General features: G+C 54.0%; 1 protein-coding gene across 1 annotated transcript; it reads left to right on the top strand.

Moving 5' to 3' along the window:
• Nucleotides 1–1,046: 1,046 nt before the first annotated feature.
• BPIFB2 (BPI fold containing family B member 2) lies at nucleotides 1,047–20,887 on the top strand. Its single transcript, XM_007193284.3, has 16 exons — nucleotides 1,047–1,094; nucleotides 1,864–2,007; nucleotides 4,271–4,364; nucleotides 6,217–6,321; nucleotides 7,234–7,380; nucleotides 8,860–8,920; nucleotides 10,300–10,360; nucleotides 15,151–15,242; nucleotides 15,514–15,699; nucleotides 15,926–15,979; nucleotides 16,550–16,720; nucleotides 17,235–17,302; nucleotides 17,467–17,512; nucleotides 18,224–18,287; nucleotides 18,664–18,740; nucleotides 20,688–20,887. Exons 2-16 carry the CDS (start codon nucleotides 1,899–1,901, stop codon nucleotides 20,727–20,729), a joined length of 1,377 nt encoding a protein of 458 aa, XP_007193346.2. The 5' UTR covers nucleotides 1,047–1,094; nucleotides 1,864–1,898; the 3' UTR covers nucleotides 20,730–20,887.
• Nucleotides 20,888–20,909: the final 22 nt, after the last annotated feature.

Consider the following 20,909-nt stretch of genomic DNA (forward strand, 5'->3'; position numbering starts at 1 on the left):
GAATGGAGGGGTCTTCCCTGTAGTTCTGCCATCACCTACTGCGCACACCTGTATGTACACACACAAACACATATGCATACCCCGAATGTCAGGAACCAGTCCACTATATACACATATACATACACGTACAGACCCACAGACACACTCAGTATACTAAGCCCACTTAAACATATTGTACACAAAACTCCCCACACCTGCACTCATGTAAACAGGCATGTGACACCATAAACTAAGATGGCAACACGTCCATTTCATGTGCACACCCACACACAAACACACAGTTTCCTCTGATGCCAGTAATTATGACCTAGTACACGTGTGTATGCATGACTACGCACACACAACCACACACACATATAAGGACGCATATACCCCTCAGACGCTCATGTATAGACAAACCCATTCAGGGGCACACACAGTTCCTTGGGCCCCGTATAGCCAAGGCGGAGGCTGGAGTTTGTAAGGCGGAAAGAGCAGATGGGCTCAGCCCTCTGTGAGTGGGATGTGCATTTGGAGAGAGGCTGAGTGTTAAGTAGCAGCACTGGGTCCTCCACACCCTCTCGTCTGCCGCCCTTTGAGTTCGGGTTCCACGTTTGATGAGGGCGAAGTACGTGACCAGGAACAGGGCTCAGTCGGTTGGGGCTCAGGTAGCCTCCTGCGCCTCCTAGAAGAGCTGGGTTTCCGCGTGGAGGCGCAGGTGCAGAGGTCAGTCATCCCCCTGGCTTTGGGCATCCCTTTCCTCCTGGGCCTGGCCCAGGGGCAAAGAGGGGGCCTCCCGGGGGCAGCCTTCCTTCTAGAGATCTGTTGATCTTTGAGGCCCCAAAGCTGCCCGGCCCCAGGGTCTTGCAGTGGTTGGCAGCGGGCTTGCTACGTGGACGTGGCAGCCCCCCCGCACACGTGGGATCACACACTTTGGCAAAGGCCATGTTTGCAGGGAAAACACTTGCAACCACAAGCAAACCTGCCCCTCCTTGGATACCCCCCCAGTGGGCCCTGTGTACCGGGGAGCCTCATAAAGCAGTTTCCGCACCTGCCCCGGGCCGCGGAGGGCTTGGCTGGGACTGAGAATCCACCTACCCCGGGAACTGCCTGAGGTAGGAACGGAGATGGGGCTGGCACTCCTCCAGGAAGGAGCCTTGACTTTTCCATCTGTTCAGTGGGGATGCTACTTCCAAAAGCCTTCTGCAGAAGGGTGCATCCCTGGTCTTGCTGTGGGACACTGGGCAAGTGCCGCCTCACTGGGCCTTAGTTACCCATCTGAGCAGTGGCCCCCCGGTCCCGCCTGACTCCCTCTCCCCAAGTCCACCCAGCTGGGCTGGGTCGGGAGGGGCCGGGGGCCATGGGAGAGGCCTACACTTAGGACATACCTCATTTGGCACAGGATGAATGAGGATAGGAACCACCCTGGGTCCTCCTCTGGCTGGGTTCAGACAACTGGGCACCAGGCTGGGTTGGATTCCTGGCATCAGACGACACAGGCCTGGGTCTTGGGGTGCTGGGCCTGGGCTCCCTCCTTGGGACAGGAAGCTGCCCTCAGTCTCCACATCTGGGAGTCTCTCCATCCTCCTTTGGCACAACTTGGGTCCTGCACTGGGTCCTAGTTTGCTGTGTGGCCCTAGGCAAGGCCATGTCTTCTCTGGGCCTTGGGGGCCGTTTCCAGACCAGATGTCCCCGTGGTTCCTGATGAAGCAGGCTGGGAAGGGGATTCTTCCCCGTGCAGAGATGCAAAAACTGACGTGTGGCGGGTCGTGAGCAGGGCTGGGATCGCCACTCACGGTTTGTGACGTCCTGGCTGGGGTAGGTTTAAGCCGCCCAGGGTGGGACAGCTCTGGACAAGTTCCCTGATGCTTGTCCCCACCCCAGCACACAGATCCTGGGGGGCAGGGGCCAGGGCCGCCATGGCTCAGGCACGTGGGCTGGGCCTGCTGTTGGCGTTGCTGTTGCCCATGGTCGGTGCCTCCAGGCCGGACACCGTGGTCAGACTCAACAAGGAAGTGCTGAGCTACGGTAAGAGACGTGCCGCCAGGCTGTCCTGCGTGTGTCTCTGCATGAGCATGTGCTTGTGAGCCCATGTCTGTGCGTGTGTGTACGATCCTAAGTGTACGCGTGCATCGATGAGCTCAAAGCCCCACAGGGACCTGGATTTTCTCTCTTCTGCCGCTGCGTCCCTGGCCCCCAGACAGTGCTGCTCAACAAGTATTTATTAATGGATAAATAAGTGAATGCGTGAGTGGGAGTTACATGCCATGCCCGGTGTGCACATGTGCTCCTGTGCCCAAGTGATGTGAGGATGGGTCGGTGTGAGGGGCTCCTTTTGCTTGTGTGCGTCTGGTATGAGTTTGAAAATCCATGGAGATGTGCCCACGTGTGTTGGGGAGGGTGCCTAACCGCTGTCCTGTGTGCAAGGGCCACAGGGCAGGCCTGAACGTGTGTACCGCTGTGGCTGTGCACCCTGGGTGTATGTATGCCTGGGGGCCTGCATGCGCATGCGTGCTGGGGAGAAGCACATCTAGCGCAGCTGGGCTCACAGTGAGAACCAGCCCCTCTCTGGGCCCTTTTTGGGAGAGGCCTGTGTCCTATGTCTCTGTTCTCTCCTTCCAAGTCCTATCCAGTCCTAGGGCAGAGGGCAAAATGAGGACATCTAGACCCAGGAAGGGACAAAAGCTGCCCACCAGCTGTCCCTGGGGAGGCTTTTGGGATCCCACCAACGCTGGGTCAGCGGTGAGAGATCAGAAGCTCTTTTCCCCAAGGCCAGACCAAACTCAGATAACAATGTGAGAAACTCAGGTCAGACAGTGGAGGGGACTTTCAGGGGTCCCAGGCCACAAAGCAGCGAGGCAGTGGCTCAAGGAAGCTGCAGGGGCCCCATGGGGCACACACAGCCTTCCGGAACCTTGCATCCGGGCACATGGGCAGACAGTGAAAGGGGTCAGTGATCCGTGTTAGAGTGGCACATGGATGACTGCAGGCAGGGAAGGAGGCCTGCTGCCCTCCCCTGGGTCCCTCCCTCTGCTGTGCTGTGTGAGCCTCCTTTGTCCCCAGACAGCCCTCCCGGGTGCACCTGCCTGTTTGTTCTCAGCGGAAACAAACTGCCGAGAACACACTGCACACACCTCTTCCATGGCCGGGCTGGTGGCTTTTTACTCCCGTCCCATCCCGCAAGCCCCAGGGTTCAAGCCCGTGTCAGGGGAGCACTGTGGATGGAGTCCAGAGGCCTGGGTGTGAATCTCAGCTCAGCCGCAGACGGTCAGGCAGGAGACGTTCAGGTCTCCTCGGGAGCATGGAGACCACCACCTTTATGCTCTAGGGTCTGCGGAAACTGAGACCCAGAGGGGCACAGGGACTCCCCAGGTCCCACGGCGAGTCTGAGGGAAGTTCGGGCCTCTGGGCTCCTCCTTTGATGCTCCCTTCCTGCACCACAACCTCTCATTTTAATTCTGCTCGTGTTTAATTGTTTAGTTAGCGCCTCTGTCAGCCCAGCAGCCCAGGTACGGGAGGAAGTCCAGGGCCTTGAGGGCCGGGGGCCTTGGCCCAGATCTGACTTCTCCTGGCCAGGGTGCTCAGCACTCAGAAAACTGGGTCTAATATTGTACTGACGTCATAGAATTTTGAGGAAAACTAAAGCCCTCAGAACAGTGCCTGGCACAGAAGAGCACTGTAGAAGTGCTAGCCATTATTACTGCAAAAAACAAATAGCCGTGGGCGCTAACATTTCCTGTGAACTGAGTCAGTCTTTACAAGGACCCCATGTGACAGGCACCATTCTAGTCATTGCAGATGAATAGGGGGGGACATGAGGCACAGGGCAGCCACACAGAGAGTGAGTGGCAGAGCTGGGGTTTGCACCCAGAATCTGGGGACTCCAGAGCCCTCAGCCTCCAGGTGAGGCGGTCCCCACCCCATCCCCGCAGGACGGGGAAATGCTCCTTCTGCCTGGGGGCTTGTGGCGGCTCCCGGGGAGGTGGGGTCTGATCCGGTCCTTGCAAAAGGGCACAGGGTGTTACTGTTTTCGAGGAGAGGGTAGACACGTAGGATTTGGAGAGGCAGAAGTGAGAGAGGCGGAAAGGCACGTCTGGAGGGGCCTGGTGGGGTCGTGCACCCAAGGTGGGCACATGGGGAGCCAAGTGGCCCCTCATGCGCCCATGGACAAGGCCACCCCTTCCAATCTCTGAGTTCTCTCTGCCCAAGGTGTGGGGCGGATGGTGGGCAGTGTGGTCTCTCTCGGTGGCTCCTGAGGACAACCTGACCTCACCCTGCTCTGGCCCCTCAGTGGCTGAAGCCGGGAAAGCTCCTCTCCAGCGCGCCCTGCAGGTCACTGTTCCGCATTTCCAGGACTGGAGTGGAGGGGTGCTCCAGCCCACCAGGTGAGTGCTTCCCTCCCCAGGTTAGATACTCCCACCTGCCGGCTGAATGGAGGATTTACGAGATGGGACCAGGCATGGGGACCTGGTGCCTCTTAATTAGTAGATTTCTACACCCAGGGGCCAAGACTGTGGCTTCTGGGTCCCCAGGGCTGGCAAGACCCTTGGCTACTTCCTCCAAAAGCCAGACACTGAATCTGGACACAGATCTGAGCCTAATTTACCCCTACAGCCCCCTGTAATGCAGAGAGGCTCAAAGGCAGAGGTAGGTGGGGGCACCTCAAACTCAGACACTTTTAGGGGCTGGGCTAATTGCGGGAACGCAGACTCATTATAGCCAGGACTCTGGATTTCCAAGAGAATCCATATATACATATGTGTGTGTGTGTATATATATTATATATGTATAAGAACTCATATATGTATATATGAATAATATGTTCTTATAAAAAGCCATATATATGTTTTGACTCTTGCTAGCAATAATGTTATTTCTTCATCATTGTGATCATCATCATCAACAACAAACATGCAGTTTCTTCCTTCTTCAGACGTAGCATTGTAAAATGGGTGCTACAATCTGCCTATGGTACAAAGTTTATAAATGCAATACACCGATACAAAGTTGAAGCCATTAAAAAGAGCTTAATAACAACTTCTTGGAGATAATTAAATCTGATCCGGGGTGTTGATGGACTCTGTGAAGAGATTTAGAAACAACAGACAAACTGAAACATTTAGTAAACGATTTATTACTTGGGAAGGAGTGAAAGCAGAACTTTTCATGTGCTGCTGAAGGGTTTTCTCAGTTGCTCCAACCTGACTTTCTTTCTGCTATGATCTTTAAATAGTGCAAAGCATCGTGAGCTGCATCACTCTGTGCATTGTCATAGGAGATCCCAGAACCATATCTGTATATTTAAAATCTATCAAGTTTTGAATGATGGCAACTAATTAAAAATCATTTAAAACTTTCAAACACTGGGTAGGTGAAAAGACAGCTGGCGTGGAAGCCCCCAGTTTGAGACCTTAGGGTAGGGCTGGGCTGCCGCTCATGGTGTGGCTGATAATGTGGTGGCTGGGAACGTCAGTACCCAACAACTGAGGATCCCTAAATGATTTGCAGTCTGGCCACACAGAGGACATCATGTGGTTGTTTGAAAACAGCTCCAAGAGTCCTTGTTTGTAGATGTGGGAACACATCCAGAATGGTTGTCCAGTGAAAAGAAGCAGGTTCTAGGTCAGCCTGTGTCCTAAGGAGAGTCATGGAAAGCTGTCACCCAAGTGCTAACAGTGAGAGTGTTTTGACGTGACTTTTAAAATTTATACCACTTTCTAGTGCTCCCCACAACTAACTACTGTGCAGGAAAAAAAATGACTTTCATTTAGGAAAAAAAAAAGAGATCTTAGGTTACCTGGAGAGCGCTTAGCAGTCAGAACAAGCAGCTTTGAAGGGAGTGAGTTTCCCATTGCTGGAGGGCTACAGGCCAAAGCTGTTGACTAGAGGGAATTTCTGCCTTCTGTAGATGCCAGAGTCTTTCTTTCCCTACCTTCCCAGCTTTCCAGACCCCTGTCAGAAACTAAAATCCCTCCAAGACCTGAGTAATCATCTCACCCAATTCATGCCCAATGCTGGGGTCCTCTCTGCATCTTTTCCCTACTGGTTGGTTGGCTAACCTTGGCTTGCATGCCCTCTATGATGGAGAACTCACTACTTCTTCCTCATCTCTTAGTTCTAGTTGTCAGAATGTCCTTTATAAACACCAACCGTGTGGGTGGGCTCAGAGTACCCACCCAAGAGTTGATTCTGTGGTTTAAAGGGGGCCACCCTGTCACTTTGATTCTTACCCTGCAGGATTCAGATTCTGAATGTCCATGTGCCCCACCTTCAGCTGAAATTTATTGCTGGCTTTGGAATACACTTGTTGGCAGCCACCAATTTTACTTTCAAGATCTTTCGGTGAGTGAACCTCCTTGTTGGGAGCGGGAGAATTTTCAAGAACTCTCCGAGGGCAGAGTGAGAGGAGGGCGTTTAGCAACTTCCAGGATCCGAACTCAGACCTTCTGACTCTCTGTCCAGCACCCTCTCTCCAGTGTCTTCTCTCCCAGCCTCCAGTGGGGAGGGAGACAGTGAGAGAATTTCTGAGAGTCCAGACCCTACTCAACAGCTATGCAACTGGGCAGAATCATTTCACTTCTCTGACCCTCAGTTTCCTCCTCTGTAAAAACAAAACAAAACGAAATGAAACTTTGCAGCATGGCTATGAAGGTTGCAGTGAATGGATTCATTACTGTGATTAAAATTACATTACCCTTTCACAGTGCAAGGCACATAGTAGATGCTCAATAAAATATTAGAATTATTTCTGTGCATCAGTCACTTTATATGCATTTAATTTTCAAACTTGGAGCTGGGCATTCTTATGTTAACTCCTCTGAGCTGACACTGCCATTTTATGAGGGCTCACTGGGGGCCAGGCTCCAAGCAGGATGTTTTCACATGATTGTCTCCTAGAAAACTCAGCACAGCAGCCCTGTGAGATAGGTACCACCAATCTTGTGTCCATTTTACAGAAGAAGAAACTGAGGCTCAGCATGGGGAATGACTGGCCCAGGGTGTCGCAGTAAGAGGGTACAGGGAGCCAGAGTTCACGGTCAGCTGCTGCCATGTCTGTGACCCTGAGTGGAGTTTGGGAGAGCATCCGGCCTGCCCCAGGTGGGGCCATCTCATGTTGAGTGCAGGCCCTGCCTGTGTTAAATGGTCTGCAGGCTCTTGCTGGCGGGGAGGGCGGTGGTTGTGGGGTCTTGCATCAGTCAATGTGGGCTTGCTGGGCCACAGTGCCACTGTGGCTCAGGACTGGTGTCCCTGCAGTGTCCCAGAGCCCCTGCATCTGATGCTACCCATGGCACTGCTGGCCGACACCCCTGTGAGCCAGGGCTCCATCGGGACCCCCGTGGTCAGCATCTCTGGCTGCTTCTCTCTCTTCGACAAAGCCATCGTGCTTGATGGCCATAACAGGTGGGTGCCTGTTGGGGGCTGGGCTGCAGGATCCCAGACACCGAGGCCGTGGTGTCATTTCTTGAACTTTCTACTTCATCCAATCACCAAAACGGACCTGAGCACCGCACCCACCCGCCCCCTCAGTATCACACCTATTTTATGGCTGAGCACACTGGGGCTCAGACAGGGGGAGGAAGTTGCCTGAGGTCACACAGTGAGTTTGTGGCCAGAGCGCATGTCCCCACTACTGCCCTGCACCACATGACAGTGCACACTGGCCATTAACATACTATATGGGGCGGGAGTCTGGGCTGGCAGCCGCTGTTAGGGACCTCAGGGGGCTGCCCCTCCCCGCAGAGATGAGGAGTCTGAGGCCCAGGGAGGGGTTGGGACCCGCCAGGTTCTCCCCGTGAGTCAGGTGGCTGCTCCTGTTGGCATCTAAAACTGACAGCCACTCTACCTCCAGAGCACCTGCTGTGTGCTGGGTGTGCTCTGGGCCCTTTCTGTGCATCACCTCACAGTAGTCCTACCAGGTAGGTGGAAGCATTTCCCTCATTTTACAGGAGAGCAAACGGAGGCCTAGAGTGGTTAAGTGACTTGCCTAAGGTCACACGGCTGGCAAACGGGTTCAAACCCTGGCAGCCCGGCAAACCCAACCGCTGTGAAGTCCTCTGCATTAGGTCTATAACTTCCCGCCCGCGGATGGGGGCTCACTGTGAGGCGGTTGAGTATTTTAGAGACTTAAGAGGGTGCGACATTTACACAAAGACTGGACTTCTTCCTCAGAGAAGACTTGGGTGTAAATCTATTCCCACCAGGGTCCCATGAGCAGCCTGTGTAACTCACAACCCCCCACGACCCCTCATGGTCCTCATGGGCAGGGGCTGCTCGTGGTTCATTGACGGGGAGATGGAGCCCAGAGTTTGATGCTGTTGAGAACATAGATGCCATCCTCCCACCTCCCCAAGAGGCCATTCAGTGAGGCTGGGAAGTGGCTAAGGTCAGCATTTTAGGAGACCAAAGAACCGTGATTGCCAATGGATCCGCGCAGAGGAACACGGACTCAGACCCACCTCTCAATGAGGAAGGGACTTTAGTAGGTGCATCACAGAGAAATGGGGCCCACACAGGAAGCAGACTTGGGCCGCCAGCCCCACCACCCCTCACTGGGCTCAGTGGCCATAAGGCCAGCTGGCCAAGGACGTGGCCGTGTCCGGCTTTTGCAACACCCTCTGTCTCCCCCGAGCCTGGCCTCATTCTCGCATCTCGGCCACTTCCGAACCTTGAGACCAATGACCCCCCTCTTGGCAGCTCGGTTCCTCCTCTGCGGGCACAGTCGTGCCTGTACTGTGCCTGGCACGTGGCAGGGTGTGGAGTGGGAACCACTGGCCCCCGGCCGAGGGGATAGTCTTTTCTCTGGGGCCTGTGGTTTTGCGGAGAGACAGGCCCCAACGTGCCCACCTGGAGCTCAGGGGCCCTTCCTGGTCTCTTCTTCAGCACAGCCCCTGCGCTGCTGGCCCCGCTGCAGAATCACATCAAAGCCGTGCTGCAGAACAAGGTAAAGGACCTTCCGCCAGACCCCGCGGAAGGCGGGCGTCGCTCACCTCCAGGCGTGGCTAATGAACCGGGGATCACAGGCACGGGGGAGGTGGGGTGCTAGTGCTTTTCTTTTTTCTTCAGTAGAAGGCCCTTCGTGGGGCTCCCCCAATTTCCCCATGAGGGCAGGGAAGAGGCTGGGGCGATGGTCCCGTGCAATGACGTGGGGACCCAAGCAGGGCGTGGGTGTGGGGCTGCAGGGGAGGGGGGCTCATCTTCTCGGACCAGCCCCAGGGCTGAGCTGGAGCATGGGGTGGGGACGGTGCTTTCGGGGCTGCGTGGCTTGTGAAAAGAGAACACAGTGCGAGCGGGCGAGGGCCTGGGCACCAGAGCCAGATGTGACCTGGCTTCCAATCCTGGTCCCCTCCTTCCCAGCTGTGAACCTTGGACAAGTCACCTAGCCTCCCTCTGCCCCTCCTTCCACATCTGTCAGGCAGAGAGAGTGAATGTCCCTAGTCCCTGGCGGGCTGGCTGTGGAGGCTGAGTGCATTACCGTCTGTGGAGACTTTACAACAGTCTGGGGAGAGTGAGTGCTGCTGTTACCGTTGCTATTTTAGCTCCTGCCATTGTCTCTGGGTGGTTGACTTGGTGAGCGATGGTGGCCCTGGGGCCAGGGTCCCACTGTCCCAGGGGAGCCAACTCTCCCTCCCTGCCCCTTCCCACCCCACTCCCACCTCTTTTAAGGGGCAAGAGTGGGGACCAAGTCAACCCACTGTGCGCCATCCCACACGCCCAAGAGGCAGGCCTCAGCGTCCCCATACTGCAGATGAGAACACTGAGGCTGGAGGGCTGAAGGCAGTACAGCCTGACCCGGCCCTCTCCTGTGCCTCCTGGCTTCGCCTGGCTCAGCCTCACCAGTTCTGGCCTGGACCAGCTGTGGCCGCCCCCGGCCTTGCAGTTTCCCCTCTGTCTCACCTCTGTCACACTGACCCCAGCTTCCTCCACTTCTCTGGCGGCCCACTGGCCCCGCAGGACTCCAGTCCCCTGGCCTGGCTGGCTGACCACTGCCTGCCCCCACTGCACGTGGCACCCTTACACCTGCTGGCCTCTGGGCCCCAATGCTGCAGGCTACCGGCCTCAGTCCCCTGGGCCTAGCTGTGGCCACCTCTGCTGTGTCCCACAGCCCCTGCCCTTTCCTCAGCGCCCGCAGGCCCCACCTTCTCCTCTGAATCCCCAGGGCCCAGAGGAGGTGCTGGAAGATGCCCACTGGCTGGTGGAGGAAGGAAGGGCTCCTTGGTGGCTGGGTTGGGAGAGCTTCTAGACAGGGCTCTAGACCTTCCTAGCCTCACCCCCTCCCACCCTGAGTGCCACCCTAACCCAGCCGCCTCTGTCTTTCTGCAGCTGTGCCTGAGAATCTCCAACCTGGTGCAGGGCTTCAATGTCCACCTGGGCACTTTAATTGGTAAGACTGGGAGCCCAGGGGGAGGGCCTGGGGCCTCTGAGATCCTCTGGGGCCCCCATGACCCTTCAAAGACCCCAGCTTTGCATCAGGGTCCACCATTGGGAGGTCAATCATAGGATGACTGAACCATTATTGGTGGAATATGGGACTCTCCAAATTCTAGAACAAGTCTTTGAATGTTTAGTGTGTGTGTGTGTTGGTGGGGGGTACATCTCAGTTTGCAATTGCTTCGTCCCCTGCCTGGAGATTCAGGGACCCCATCCTCCCCTGGTTTAGGTGCCACATCTCCCACATTCTTTGCTGGACTCTCTTCCTGCCCCCCACAGTCGGGGCTCAGGCCCTTATATTCCTCCTCCTCCTGGACATCTCCTCCTGGAGGTCCCACAGGCTCCTCTGACTCAGCACATCCTCGACAGAACTCAAGCTCTTCTGCTCCCAAGTGCCCATGCACCTGTTTCCCACCTCAGGGGCCACGCACCACCCCGCAGGGACCCAGAGCCAAGGCTCCCCCCCTCTGCACTTTCCATCAGCCTTGTTCCAAGCCTGATTTTTCCAGGGATCCTTGTTATCCAGGGAGCGCTAGGAGTGTACCAGGACAAGGCCACTGTCAGACTAGTCCCCCCAGAAGCAGACCCTGAGATGTGGATTTTAGTGCAAGTGGTTCAAATGGGGGTTGGTCCTAGGGAGCACTGGTTAGGGAGGGGGCTGTGAGACAGGGAGGGAAGGGCGCCGCTGGGGGCAGCTGGGGCTCACTCCCATGGGGGTCCCACTGGGGACTGAGTTGAAGTTGCCTAGTGTGATCCTACCTGAGGGGCAGGAGCCGGGGTCTGTATCCACCAACTCCCATCAGTCACTGGTCACCTCCCCACCACCCGCACACCTTCCTCCACCGCTGCTGACAGAGTCCCAGGGGTTCCCAGCCCTACACATAGTCTGCTTAGAACTATGCATCCTAAACAAGGCTTGGGCAGGTCCTCAACTTACAATATGGAACTAAAAGCTACAAAAGTCGGTCAGCTTCATCTTTTTAGGGGTATTTATCAATATTGAAGAACGACACTGGCAATTACCCACCCATCCCCAGACTGATCAAAGAATGCATCCTCTGTTGATTGGGGGGTAATATTTTCTCAGTAAGCCCCGAGCATAATCCAGGGCGTCCTCTGGTTTTTCACAAACCTGTTTTGAACCTGCTCCTGTTTGAAGTGCACCTTCTTCTACCCAACGGCTTTGCCTGGGATTCTGGTGTTTCTTCTGTGTTACTGTCATTGACTTTGTGAAATCCAGAGCCGCAGACTGTTGGCAGCTGCACTTGGCAATCCGTTGGCTCTGCCTTTGAGTCAGGCATTTGCATCTAACTCTCATACAGCCCAGGACAGGCGTGCAGGAATGGAGGGTGTGGGGACAGGTGTGCGGGGCGACATGTTGGTGTTAAGCCAGGAGGGATGTCTGGCAGGGTCCACGTTTATCCTTGGTGGCTTCTTTAGTGAATATTTTCATATCAAGGTAGCTTTGGCTTTCTTGTGCAAACTTCTAACCACAGTCCTATGAGGTGGCATCATTATCCCCAATTTATAGGTGGGAAATCAGAGGCTCTGAGTCTAAAATCCTCAGCATGGTGCCAGAGCCCCCCATGAATCAGCTCACCTGGGTTTGCTCATCCTCCTCACCGGTCCACCTACTGCTCTGTCCACACTTCCCAGCCCGGCTCAAAGTCTGGGGAACATTGCTTGACTTGCCCCACTCCCCTCACTGACCCAACCCCAATATTACCTTAATAGGAAAGTCTGCTCTTCAAAGTCTGGGGAACATTGCTTGACTTGCCCCACTCCCCTCACTGACCCAACCCCAATATTACCTTAATAGGAGGTACCGAGAGGCCATGGAAAATGGACTTGACATCAAAGGACATGGGTGTGAATTCTGGCCTTGTTTCTCACTTGCTGTGTGACCTTAGGGAAGTCACTCCATCTCTCTGAGCTTAATCATTCCATCCAAAAATAGGAATCAAAATTTCTACTTTTCCCATGTGTTGCTACAAGACAGCACAGGTTACGTACCTGGTGTGCAATAAACTCAATAAACGTTAGTCTCTCCCTTCTCCCTCAGAGGGGTTGTCTCTGTCAAGATGCCTTGTAATTGGGTTCATACCAAAGACCAGCTCTTGCCCTTGTCTTTGAGGAATTTTTAAAAATCTAGTAAAAGAAGCCTAAGTGTCCAGCCCTAGGGGACTGTTTACATGAGTCATGTACACGTGGAACGTGGAGTGACAGGAACCATTGAAAAGCGTAGTTTAAAGGGGCATTTGATCACTTAGCCATATGCCTGGCAAAATACAATATTAGAAGAGATTTACTCTAGTATTATTAGTTCCATTTTACAGATGCAGAAACTGAGGCAGTCTACCATGAGAGCTTCTGCTTTTAAGTAAGCTATCATACCACTCTGTCAAGAAAACAAGGACACAAAACTATATATAGCTTTGCTCCAGTTTGAGAGAGAGAGAGAAAGTTTATTTCTGTAAAAGAAAATACCGAGGGCTTCCCTGGCGGCGCAGTGGTTGAGAATCTGCCTGCCAATGCAGGGGCCACGGGTTCGAGCCCTGGTCTGGGAAGATCCCACATGCCGCGGAGCGACTGGGCCCGTGAGCCACAATTACTGAGCCTGCGCGTCTGGAGCCTGTGCTCCGCAACAAGAGAGGCCGCGACAGTGAGAGACGCGCGCACCGCGATGAAGAGTGGCCCCCACTTGCCGCAACTAGAGAAAGCCCTCGCACAGAAACGAAGACCCAACACAGCCACAAATAAATAAATAAATAAATAAATAAAATATTAAAAAAAAATACTTTTTAAAAAAAAAAAAAAAAGAAAGAAAATACCGAAAAAGAAATAAATTTGAGATTCTGAGTTATATTTTTTCCATATTTTAAGAATTTTCTATATGTCCACAAAAATATGTATCATTATTTTACAATTTTTAATGTTTTTATTCATTTAAAAACATATAATATTTTTGGTAGTGTCCAATACTATGAGTTTTGACAAATAAATGCATATGGTCATCACAATGTTCATTGCAGCTCTATTTACAATAGCCAGGACATGGAAACAACCTAAGTGTCCATCGACAGATGAATGGATAAAGAAGATGTGGCACATATATACAATGGAGTATTACTCAGCCATAAAAAGAAATGCAACTGAGTTATCTGTAGTGAGGTGGACGGACCTAGAGTCTGTCATACAGAGTGAAGTAAGTCAGAAAGAGAAAAACAAATATCGTATGCTAACATTTATATATGGAACCTAAAAAAAAAAAAAAAAGGTTCTGAAGAACCTAGGGGCAGGACAGGAATAAAGACGCAGACGTAGAGAATGGACTTGAGGACACAGGGAGGGGGAAGGGTAAGCTGGGACAAAGTGAGAGAGTGGCATGGACATATATACACTACCAAATGTAAAATAGATAGCTAGTGGGAAGCAGCTGCATAGCACAGGGAGATCAGCTCCGTGCTTTGTGACGACCTAGAGAGGTGGGATAGGGAGGGTGGGAGGGAGACTCAAGAGGGAGGAGATATGGGGATATAGGTTTATGTATAGCTGATTCATTTTGTTATACAGCAGAAACTAACACACCATTGTAAAGCAATTATACTCCAATAAAGATGTTAAAAAAAAAACAATAACAAAAAAACCATGCATATGGTCGTGTAACCACCACCACACTTGAAATAGAGGACATTCCACCAGCCCCCAAAATCTCTTTGTGCTGCTCCGCTCCTCCCACCTTCATCTTTGACACCACTGATCTGTAGAAATGGAGTCATACTATCAATATATTGCTTTTACCATAATAAATTTCCAAAATATTAGAGAAAATAAAATGAAATCCAGAAGAGACAGTAGAAAATCAGACAGAAATCTGAATGCGCACACACACACACACACACACACACACACGCACACACAGAGGCACACTTAAACCTTGGTTATCCAGAGTCTTTGGGGGAGGAGCTCTTGCTAAGAGGGCTTTCCTGACAGTGAGGTTGAGGCTTCCCCTGCCATGCCGTCTAGTCATGTCCAGAGATGTCGTTCCCACAAGTGACTCACCCTTTGCAAATATCCCAATCAGAATATTCTGAGCCTTTGGGGAACTACCCTTATAGGAACTGAGTCCTCAGCTCGCCTCCCTGGGGGCCTCTCCAAGGATCTGTGGGGGGCGGGCACTGCTGTGCTCCTGCGCTGAATGGCCCCAACGGGTGTGCCTTCTGAGTTCTTGTAGGAGAGGTGTGTTTAAGTGGAGAGAGAGTAGCTTTGGAATCAGACGGACCAGGTATACAATCGGGGCATGACTGAACTCACCAAACTATGTGTGTGTGTGTGTTTGCGTTTGTGTGTGTGTGTGTGTGTGTGTGTGTGTGTGTGTGTGTGTGTGAAGGGTTCCTAACCCTACAGCGGTCTGGACCTTGATAAATGTGAGCTCCCTTCTTTTTCTCTGGTTCTTTCTTGCCTTTTGCAGGGGGTATTTGTGCCTGAAGTGACACTTCTCCTTCCTTCTAATTTGGGATCTCTAGCCTTCCACTGATTGGGAAAGCAGAAACCAAAACGGTTAGAATTGTATCTCAGCTAACAGTCAACAGCTTGTGAGTGGCTGCATCCTGGGTGTGCATTTTGCTCCTTAAATTTGCTTACTCGCAGGGCCTTTTCCTGCCTCTTTTCTTGGCCTGGGTCTGGCATTGGTGGATAATGCTAAGAATGCCATCTTTTGTTCTTTACCCTGGTTTCATTTAGGCCTCAGCCCTATTGGTCCAGAGTCCCAGGTTCACTACTCCATGATCGACACACCTACCATCACCAATGACTACATTTCCTTGAATATCAACGTAAGTGCCTCCTTGTCAGCCCAGAGCTGGGGGCTTGTTGCCTCTGGAGTCCTTAGTGTTCTGGAAGATTCCTAAAGGAGCAGGGAAGTTGAGGGGAGAGGAGCTGGGACAGCCTTCCAGGTGGGAGCATGGCACATAGGCAAAGGTGTGAGGCTGACAACACGCGGCATCTTGGGTTGGGTGGCATCTCACAGCCCAGGATCTGCCATGGAGCTGCCTGCCTATTGAGGCCCCACTGCTGTTCTCCCCCTTCTCACCCCCAACCCCACAGGCTGTTCTCTTCCTCCTGAGCAGACCCATCGTCCTGCCTGTGGATACCACCCCCTTCGTGCTGCCACAGCACGTGGGCACCAGGGGTGCCATGGCAACCGTGGGCCTCTCCCAGGACCTGTTTGACTCTGCCATCCTGCTGCTGCAGAAGGCTGGTGCGCTCAACCTGGACATCACAGGGCAGCTGGTGAGAGCTGGTCCTGCTGCCCAGGGCACGTGGGGTACACGTGCCCGGTGGCCCAGCCTGGGGAGACAGTGCTGAGGCCAGATCATGGGTGGGTGGGGCAGCTGGAGTTTTGGGGCCACAGGGTGGCTGTTGGAAGGGTTAGATGGGGTTGGTGGGGAGGCAAGAGGTGGCCTTGCTTGGGGAGTGGCTGCCCTAAAACCTGTCATGTGTCGGGGGCTGATTTCAGAAGTCAGATTACAACCTGCTGAACACGTCCATGCTGGGCCAGCTCATCCCCGAGGTTGGTGATGTTTCTGGTCATTCCAGGGGCTGAGACCCGGGATTCGGGTGGGAGGCTCTCTGGGCTGTGGGGTCTTCGCTGGCTCATGCCTGCTCCACGTGGGGTCCAGCACCTACTTTTCCATCTGCACCTCCTCCGTCTCGGGGAGGCCCCTCCTTCTGCCCAGACTTCACGTCATTTTCTCCCCTCTGTGCAGTGCACAAGTGGTACCCTCTGCCTGCGCTGTCTTTTCTGCTTCCTTTCCCTGATCTATCTTCAAGTCCAAGCTCAGGGATTACCTCCTAGGGGAGGACTAAACCCCTCATCTGGTCCAGGAGCCTCCTTGCACTCTCACGCCCCTGAGCTGCCCTCCCTCCTGGCACAGATCACACAGGTTGTGCCTGTCTTCATGTGACCACCCATCAGACTGGGTGTCCCTGAGGGCAGGGGCCGGGGGTGGACCCACCTCTGTGGCCCCGGCACTTACAGCACAACGGTGGCTTGATCACTGTCTGAGGAATGACGAGCAAAGAGCCCACCCAGCCTTTGCCCCCAGGTGCCCTCCTCTCTCTCTCCCCCTCTGCTCCCCAGGTGGGCCGTCAGTTCCCTGAGCCCATGCCCCTGGTGCTCAAGGTGCGGCTGGGTGCCACACCCACAGTCACACTCCGGACCAACAACGCCACACTGCGGCTGCAGCCCTTCGTGGAGGTCCTGGCCCCGGCGTCCAACTCGGCTTTCCAGTCCCTCTTCTCCCTCGATGTGGTGGGTGAGGTGGGCTGCGTGGGGCTGGCCAGGGGGTGGGCGACTCTCAAGGAGACCTCACTTCCTCCTGCACTCTCCTCACTTGCTCTGTTCTAGCCACACTGGGCTCCTTGCTGTTGCTTCCATGTGCTAGGACATTCCTGCCTCAGGACCTTTGCATGTGCCGTACCCTGTGGCTAGGGCACTCTTCCCCTGGCTCTTGGCATGGCTGGCTTCTCCTCATCTTTCAGGTCTCAGATTAAATGTTGCAGCCTTCCTCCGGGCAGCCTTCCGGGACCACCCTGAGAAAGATGGCCCCCATCTCTCCAAACGCCCTCTGCCCTCATGGCACCCACCACTCTCTGAAAGGATCCTGTCTGATTACTTTGGTTGCTGTTCACCTCCTCCAGTGGCCTGTGCTCCACAAACACCTGAATGAATAGGGCAGTGGGTGGGAGACTGGGGTAGCTGGTGGCCAGCTGAGAGCTCCCACGTGGCTCTGTGCCCTTTGACCCTCTTCTCCCCACGTGTCCAGGTAGTGAACCTGAGCCTCCAGCTCTCCGTGTCCAAGGTGAGGCTTCGGGGGACCACATCTGTGCTGGGGTAAGTGAGGCCTCCTGGACCCAGCAGCCTCAGTGTGTTCCTCTGTGCAATGTGCCTGCAATCATCCATCACAGTGTCAGTCAGAGGAGCTTGGGGTGCAGCAGGCATGGTACACGGGTGGCGGGCACTAGGCCCCATTCTGAACCCCTCTGCTTCCCTTTCAGGAATGTCCAGCTCACTGTGGCCTCCTCCAATGTGGGCTTCATTGATGTGAGTATGGGGCTCGGGTCTCCAGAGACCCCCTCACTGGGTGGGGCAGGCCGTGAGCCCGGGGAGAGGCAGCATGAGCGTGTGTGCTCACACGCATGCGTGCTCTGATCAGGCTTCCTCCCCGGGCGCTTCGGGACAGTGGTCAGGCGGCAGCCCCTCCATCGGACAGTCAGTCTGTCCCGGGCTGTCTGTCTGCTGGGCAGCCGGTCAGTCAGCCTCAGATCCTCAGTGGGGTCAGTCAGCTGTCCTGTCACTCTGCCTGGGTGTCGATGGCTCGCCAGCCCTGCCCTCAGCCCAAGAATCACTGAGGCCAATAGTAAGTGATCTGTAGAAGCCAGTGTCAGACAGTGTCGGCCACTCTTTCAGTCACATGATGTTCCTGGGCCACCAGCCACCGTGCATTCCTTTGTCGGGTGGCCCATCAGTCTGTCCATGGTCAGTTGATCTGTCTGTTGGTCGGCGCCAACAGGGCAGCCGGTCTACCTTCTGGTCACGCAGTGACTGTCAGTCAGTCAGCAGTCCCAGGGACCTGATGCTGACCCGACCCCGGGGGTAGCTGAGCTCTGCTTGAAGCCCGGACAGGGGTGACCTGTCCTCCTCCCTCCCCCGTGCCTCTGTCATCTGTTGGTCTGTCTGTGTGTTCATGTGTCTCTCCTGGCCCCTCGCTGGGGCGGGCCTGTGGTCCCCATCTCCCTGGCTCCGTGGCTGCAGACGGACCATGTGCAGCCACTCATGGGCGCTGTGTTTGAGAAGCCCCTGCTGGACCACCTCAATGGTGAGCTCTGCCCTCTTCCCTAGTGTGGCCCCTCTGTTCCCCTCCTGCCCCCCATGCCTGCTCCAAGCTTGGTCTCGGCCCCTTCCCACCTCCTAGGCCCGGAAGCTAAGAGGGTGGCCTTGGGATTCCAGCTGCCTGTGCGTGCATCTTGGCTCAGCTGTTTAGCAGCTGTGTGGTCTTACCTAAGTTCTGTTCCCTCCCTGAGCCTCAGTTTTCCCTTCTATAAAGTGGATATAATAATAACAGCTCCCACCTCCTGCGTATCTGTGGAACTCGGTGTCATGATGCACACGAGGACTTCAGCACGTGGCCACCTCCAGGTGATACTTCGTTACCGCCTCCAGGCGGAACTTGATTTCTCCTTTCCCTCGTACAGCTCTCTTGGGCATGGGGGTTGCACTCCCCCACGTGGTCAACCTCCAGTACGTCACCCCTGAGATCTTTGTCTACGAGGTGAGAGCCTTTGGGTGTGACCAGAGGGGACTCCTCCATCTTTGGAGGGAGGCTGGGCTCGGGGAGGCGGGGGCGTCACCTCTCTCCCTCCCTCCCTGCTAGTGCACTCAGTGGGGTCCAGGGTCAGCCAGGCCTGGGAGTGCCCCCTGCCCAGACCACGCCATGAATCATCAGCTGCAATGAGATGGAAAATTCCAGATGTCAAGAGACATTGGAACAGGGGTTTCACCCACCCTTCAGTCCTCATCAAAATCACACCAGGCCACATTCGGAGGATTTGGACCTTCAGTGGTCCCATGACTCTGTGCCCTGGGATAGGCACGGCCCCTGTGGTGTCTGGGGGAGGATGAGAGAGGGGGTTCTTCCAGCGTTGTACACAAACCTCCACAGGCCGGATGGTGGGAGAGGGATCCTGACTCTTCTAAAATGGATTTCCCTGGATCAGAAATTGTGGGCCCAGGGTGAAATTCAATCGCCACTGCCCAGCATGAGATCCTACTTCTTTCTGTTTCACCTGAGATATAAAAGGATAATATTCTTCCTAATTCATTCAGTAAGACATGCATGGGACAGAAAGCTTAAGCAAGGTCCTTCAAGCCCAACATCTGTGTCATTCACACCCCCTGAGTGGGACTGGCTGATGTCTTTCAGGGAGGATGCCCTCATTGCCTAAGAACAGTGGTCCCAAGGCGACTGGGTGATCTACCCCGCTAAGCAGTGACAATCAGCACATGTTGAAGCAGGGCTTTTAGTGGGAATTTCCCCAAGACTTCCCTGATCAGGCACGGTCAGTTGCTGACGCACCTTGGCACTCCCAAATCCAGCCACCTGGGACCAATGTCAAAGGTCCCTAGACCAGCACTGCCTGATAGAACTTCCTGCAAGGATGGAAATCTGTAATGTCCAAGGCAGCAGCTACTATCAGCCATTGGGCGCATGTGACTATTGCGCACTTGAAATGTGTCAGTGCAACTGAGGAGGTGAATTCTAAATTTTACTTAATTTACTTAATGTAAATGTACAGTAGTCCCCCTTATCTTCAGGGGATACGTTCCAAGACCCCCAATGGATGACTGAAGCTGCAAATAGATAGTACCAAACCTGTATATATTGAATACTGTGTTTTTCCTATACTGAGGTGCAGGTAGTGTGTACAGCGTAGATCCATTGGACAAAGGGATGACTCACGTCCAGGGTGGGACAGAGCAAAATGGCAAGGGATTTCATCATGCTACTCAGAACAGCATGAAATTTAAAACCGATGAACTGTTTATTTCTAGAATTTTCCATTTAATATTTTCGGACCATAGTTAAACTTGGGTAAATGAAACCGTGGATAAGAGGAAGAAACTGGAATTAGCCAGATGCTAATAGCTACCATATTGGACCATGTATGAGCTACACAAGTGCAGGCACTGGGTCTGGTTTTTCCTCTGCTGGGTCCCCAACACCTGGCACAAGGCTTGGCTCATAGTAGAGGATCAGTGAAGATTTGTTGAATGAATGAATGAATGAATGAGAGAGATCAGCAGGCCCCCAGGAAGTTTCTGCAGTGCAGTGTAGAGAGCAGGGGACATTTGGGGGGAAGTGTCTGGCTCTGCTGGGAAGACTTCGACTTGGAGAAGATACTCAGTGGTCTGAACTCTGGGTCATAAAACAGAGATGAGTCTGACCACGTAGGAAGCACAAATCAAGCTCCAGCCTCACACTGAGGGCTCTGCCCGTGTGATCTGGCTGCATCCTTATAGTAGCCTCGCGAAACGGATGCTGTTACCACCCCCAAGTGACAGCAGGAAACTGAGGCCCAGAGAGGCAAACGACTGTCCTCGGGACACACACAGCAAGAGTGGCAGAGCATGAACTTAGAGCCAGGCTGATGGGGTGGCTGGGGGTCCTACGGTCCTCATGTGGCCTCTGACCTGGCCCGTGGTTGTCTTTGTCCTTCAGGGCTACATCGTGGTGTCCAGTAGACTCTTGTACCAGCGCTGACCTGGGACCACTCGGAGAGCTGCTCTGGGGACCCTTTTGCCTCAAGCCACTTGGGAAACTGAGGCAAAGCCACACTTAGTCATCGCCAGCAAGCTGGATGGCCCAGTCAGGCTGCTTAATCCCACTCCTCCGCCCCTCCTTCCCCAGCCCCCTCCTTCCTTCATGCCCTCCTTGGAAGGA

Source organism: Balaenoptera acutorostrata, chromosome 15 (genome assembly GCF_949987535.1).
Source record: "Balaenoptera acutorostrata chromosome 15, mBalAcu1.1, whole genome shotgun sequence".
NCBI lineage: Eukaryota > Metazoa > Chordata > Mammalia > Artiodactyla > Balaenopteridae > Balaenoptera > Balaenoptera acutorostrata.

What these genes read in the sequence shown, in the direction of transcription:
- BPIFB2 (XM_007193284.3), top strand. Translation starts at nt 1,899, where the DNA reads ATGGCTCAGGCACGTGGGCTGGGCCTGCTGTTGGCGTTGCTGTTGCCC. An exon ending in CCACCTGGGCACTTTAATTG is followed by an intron (nt 10,361 to 15,150) that starts GTAAGACTGGGA and finishes GGTTTCATTTAG; the next exon opens with GCCTCAGCCCTATTGGTCCA. An exon ending in CCAATGTGGGCTTCATTGAT is followed by an intron (nt 17,513 to 18,223) that starts GTGAGTATGGGG and finishes CCGTGGCTGCAG; the next exon opens with ACGGACCATGTGCAGCCACT.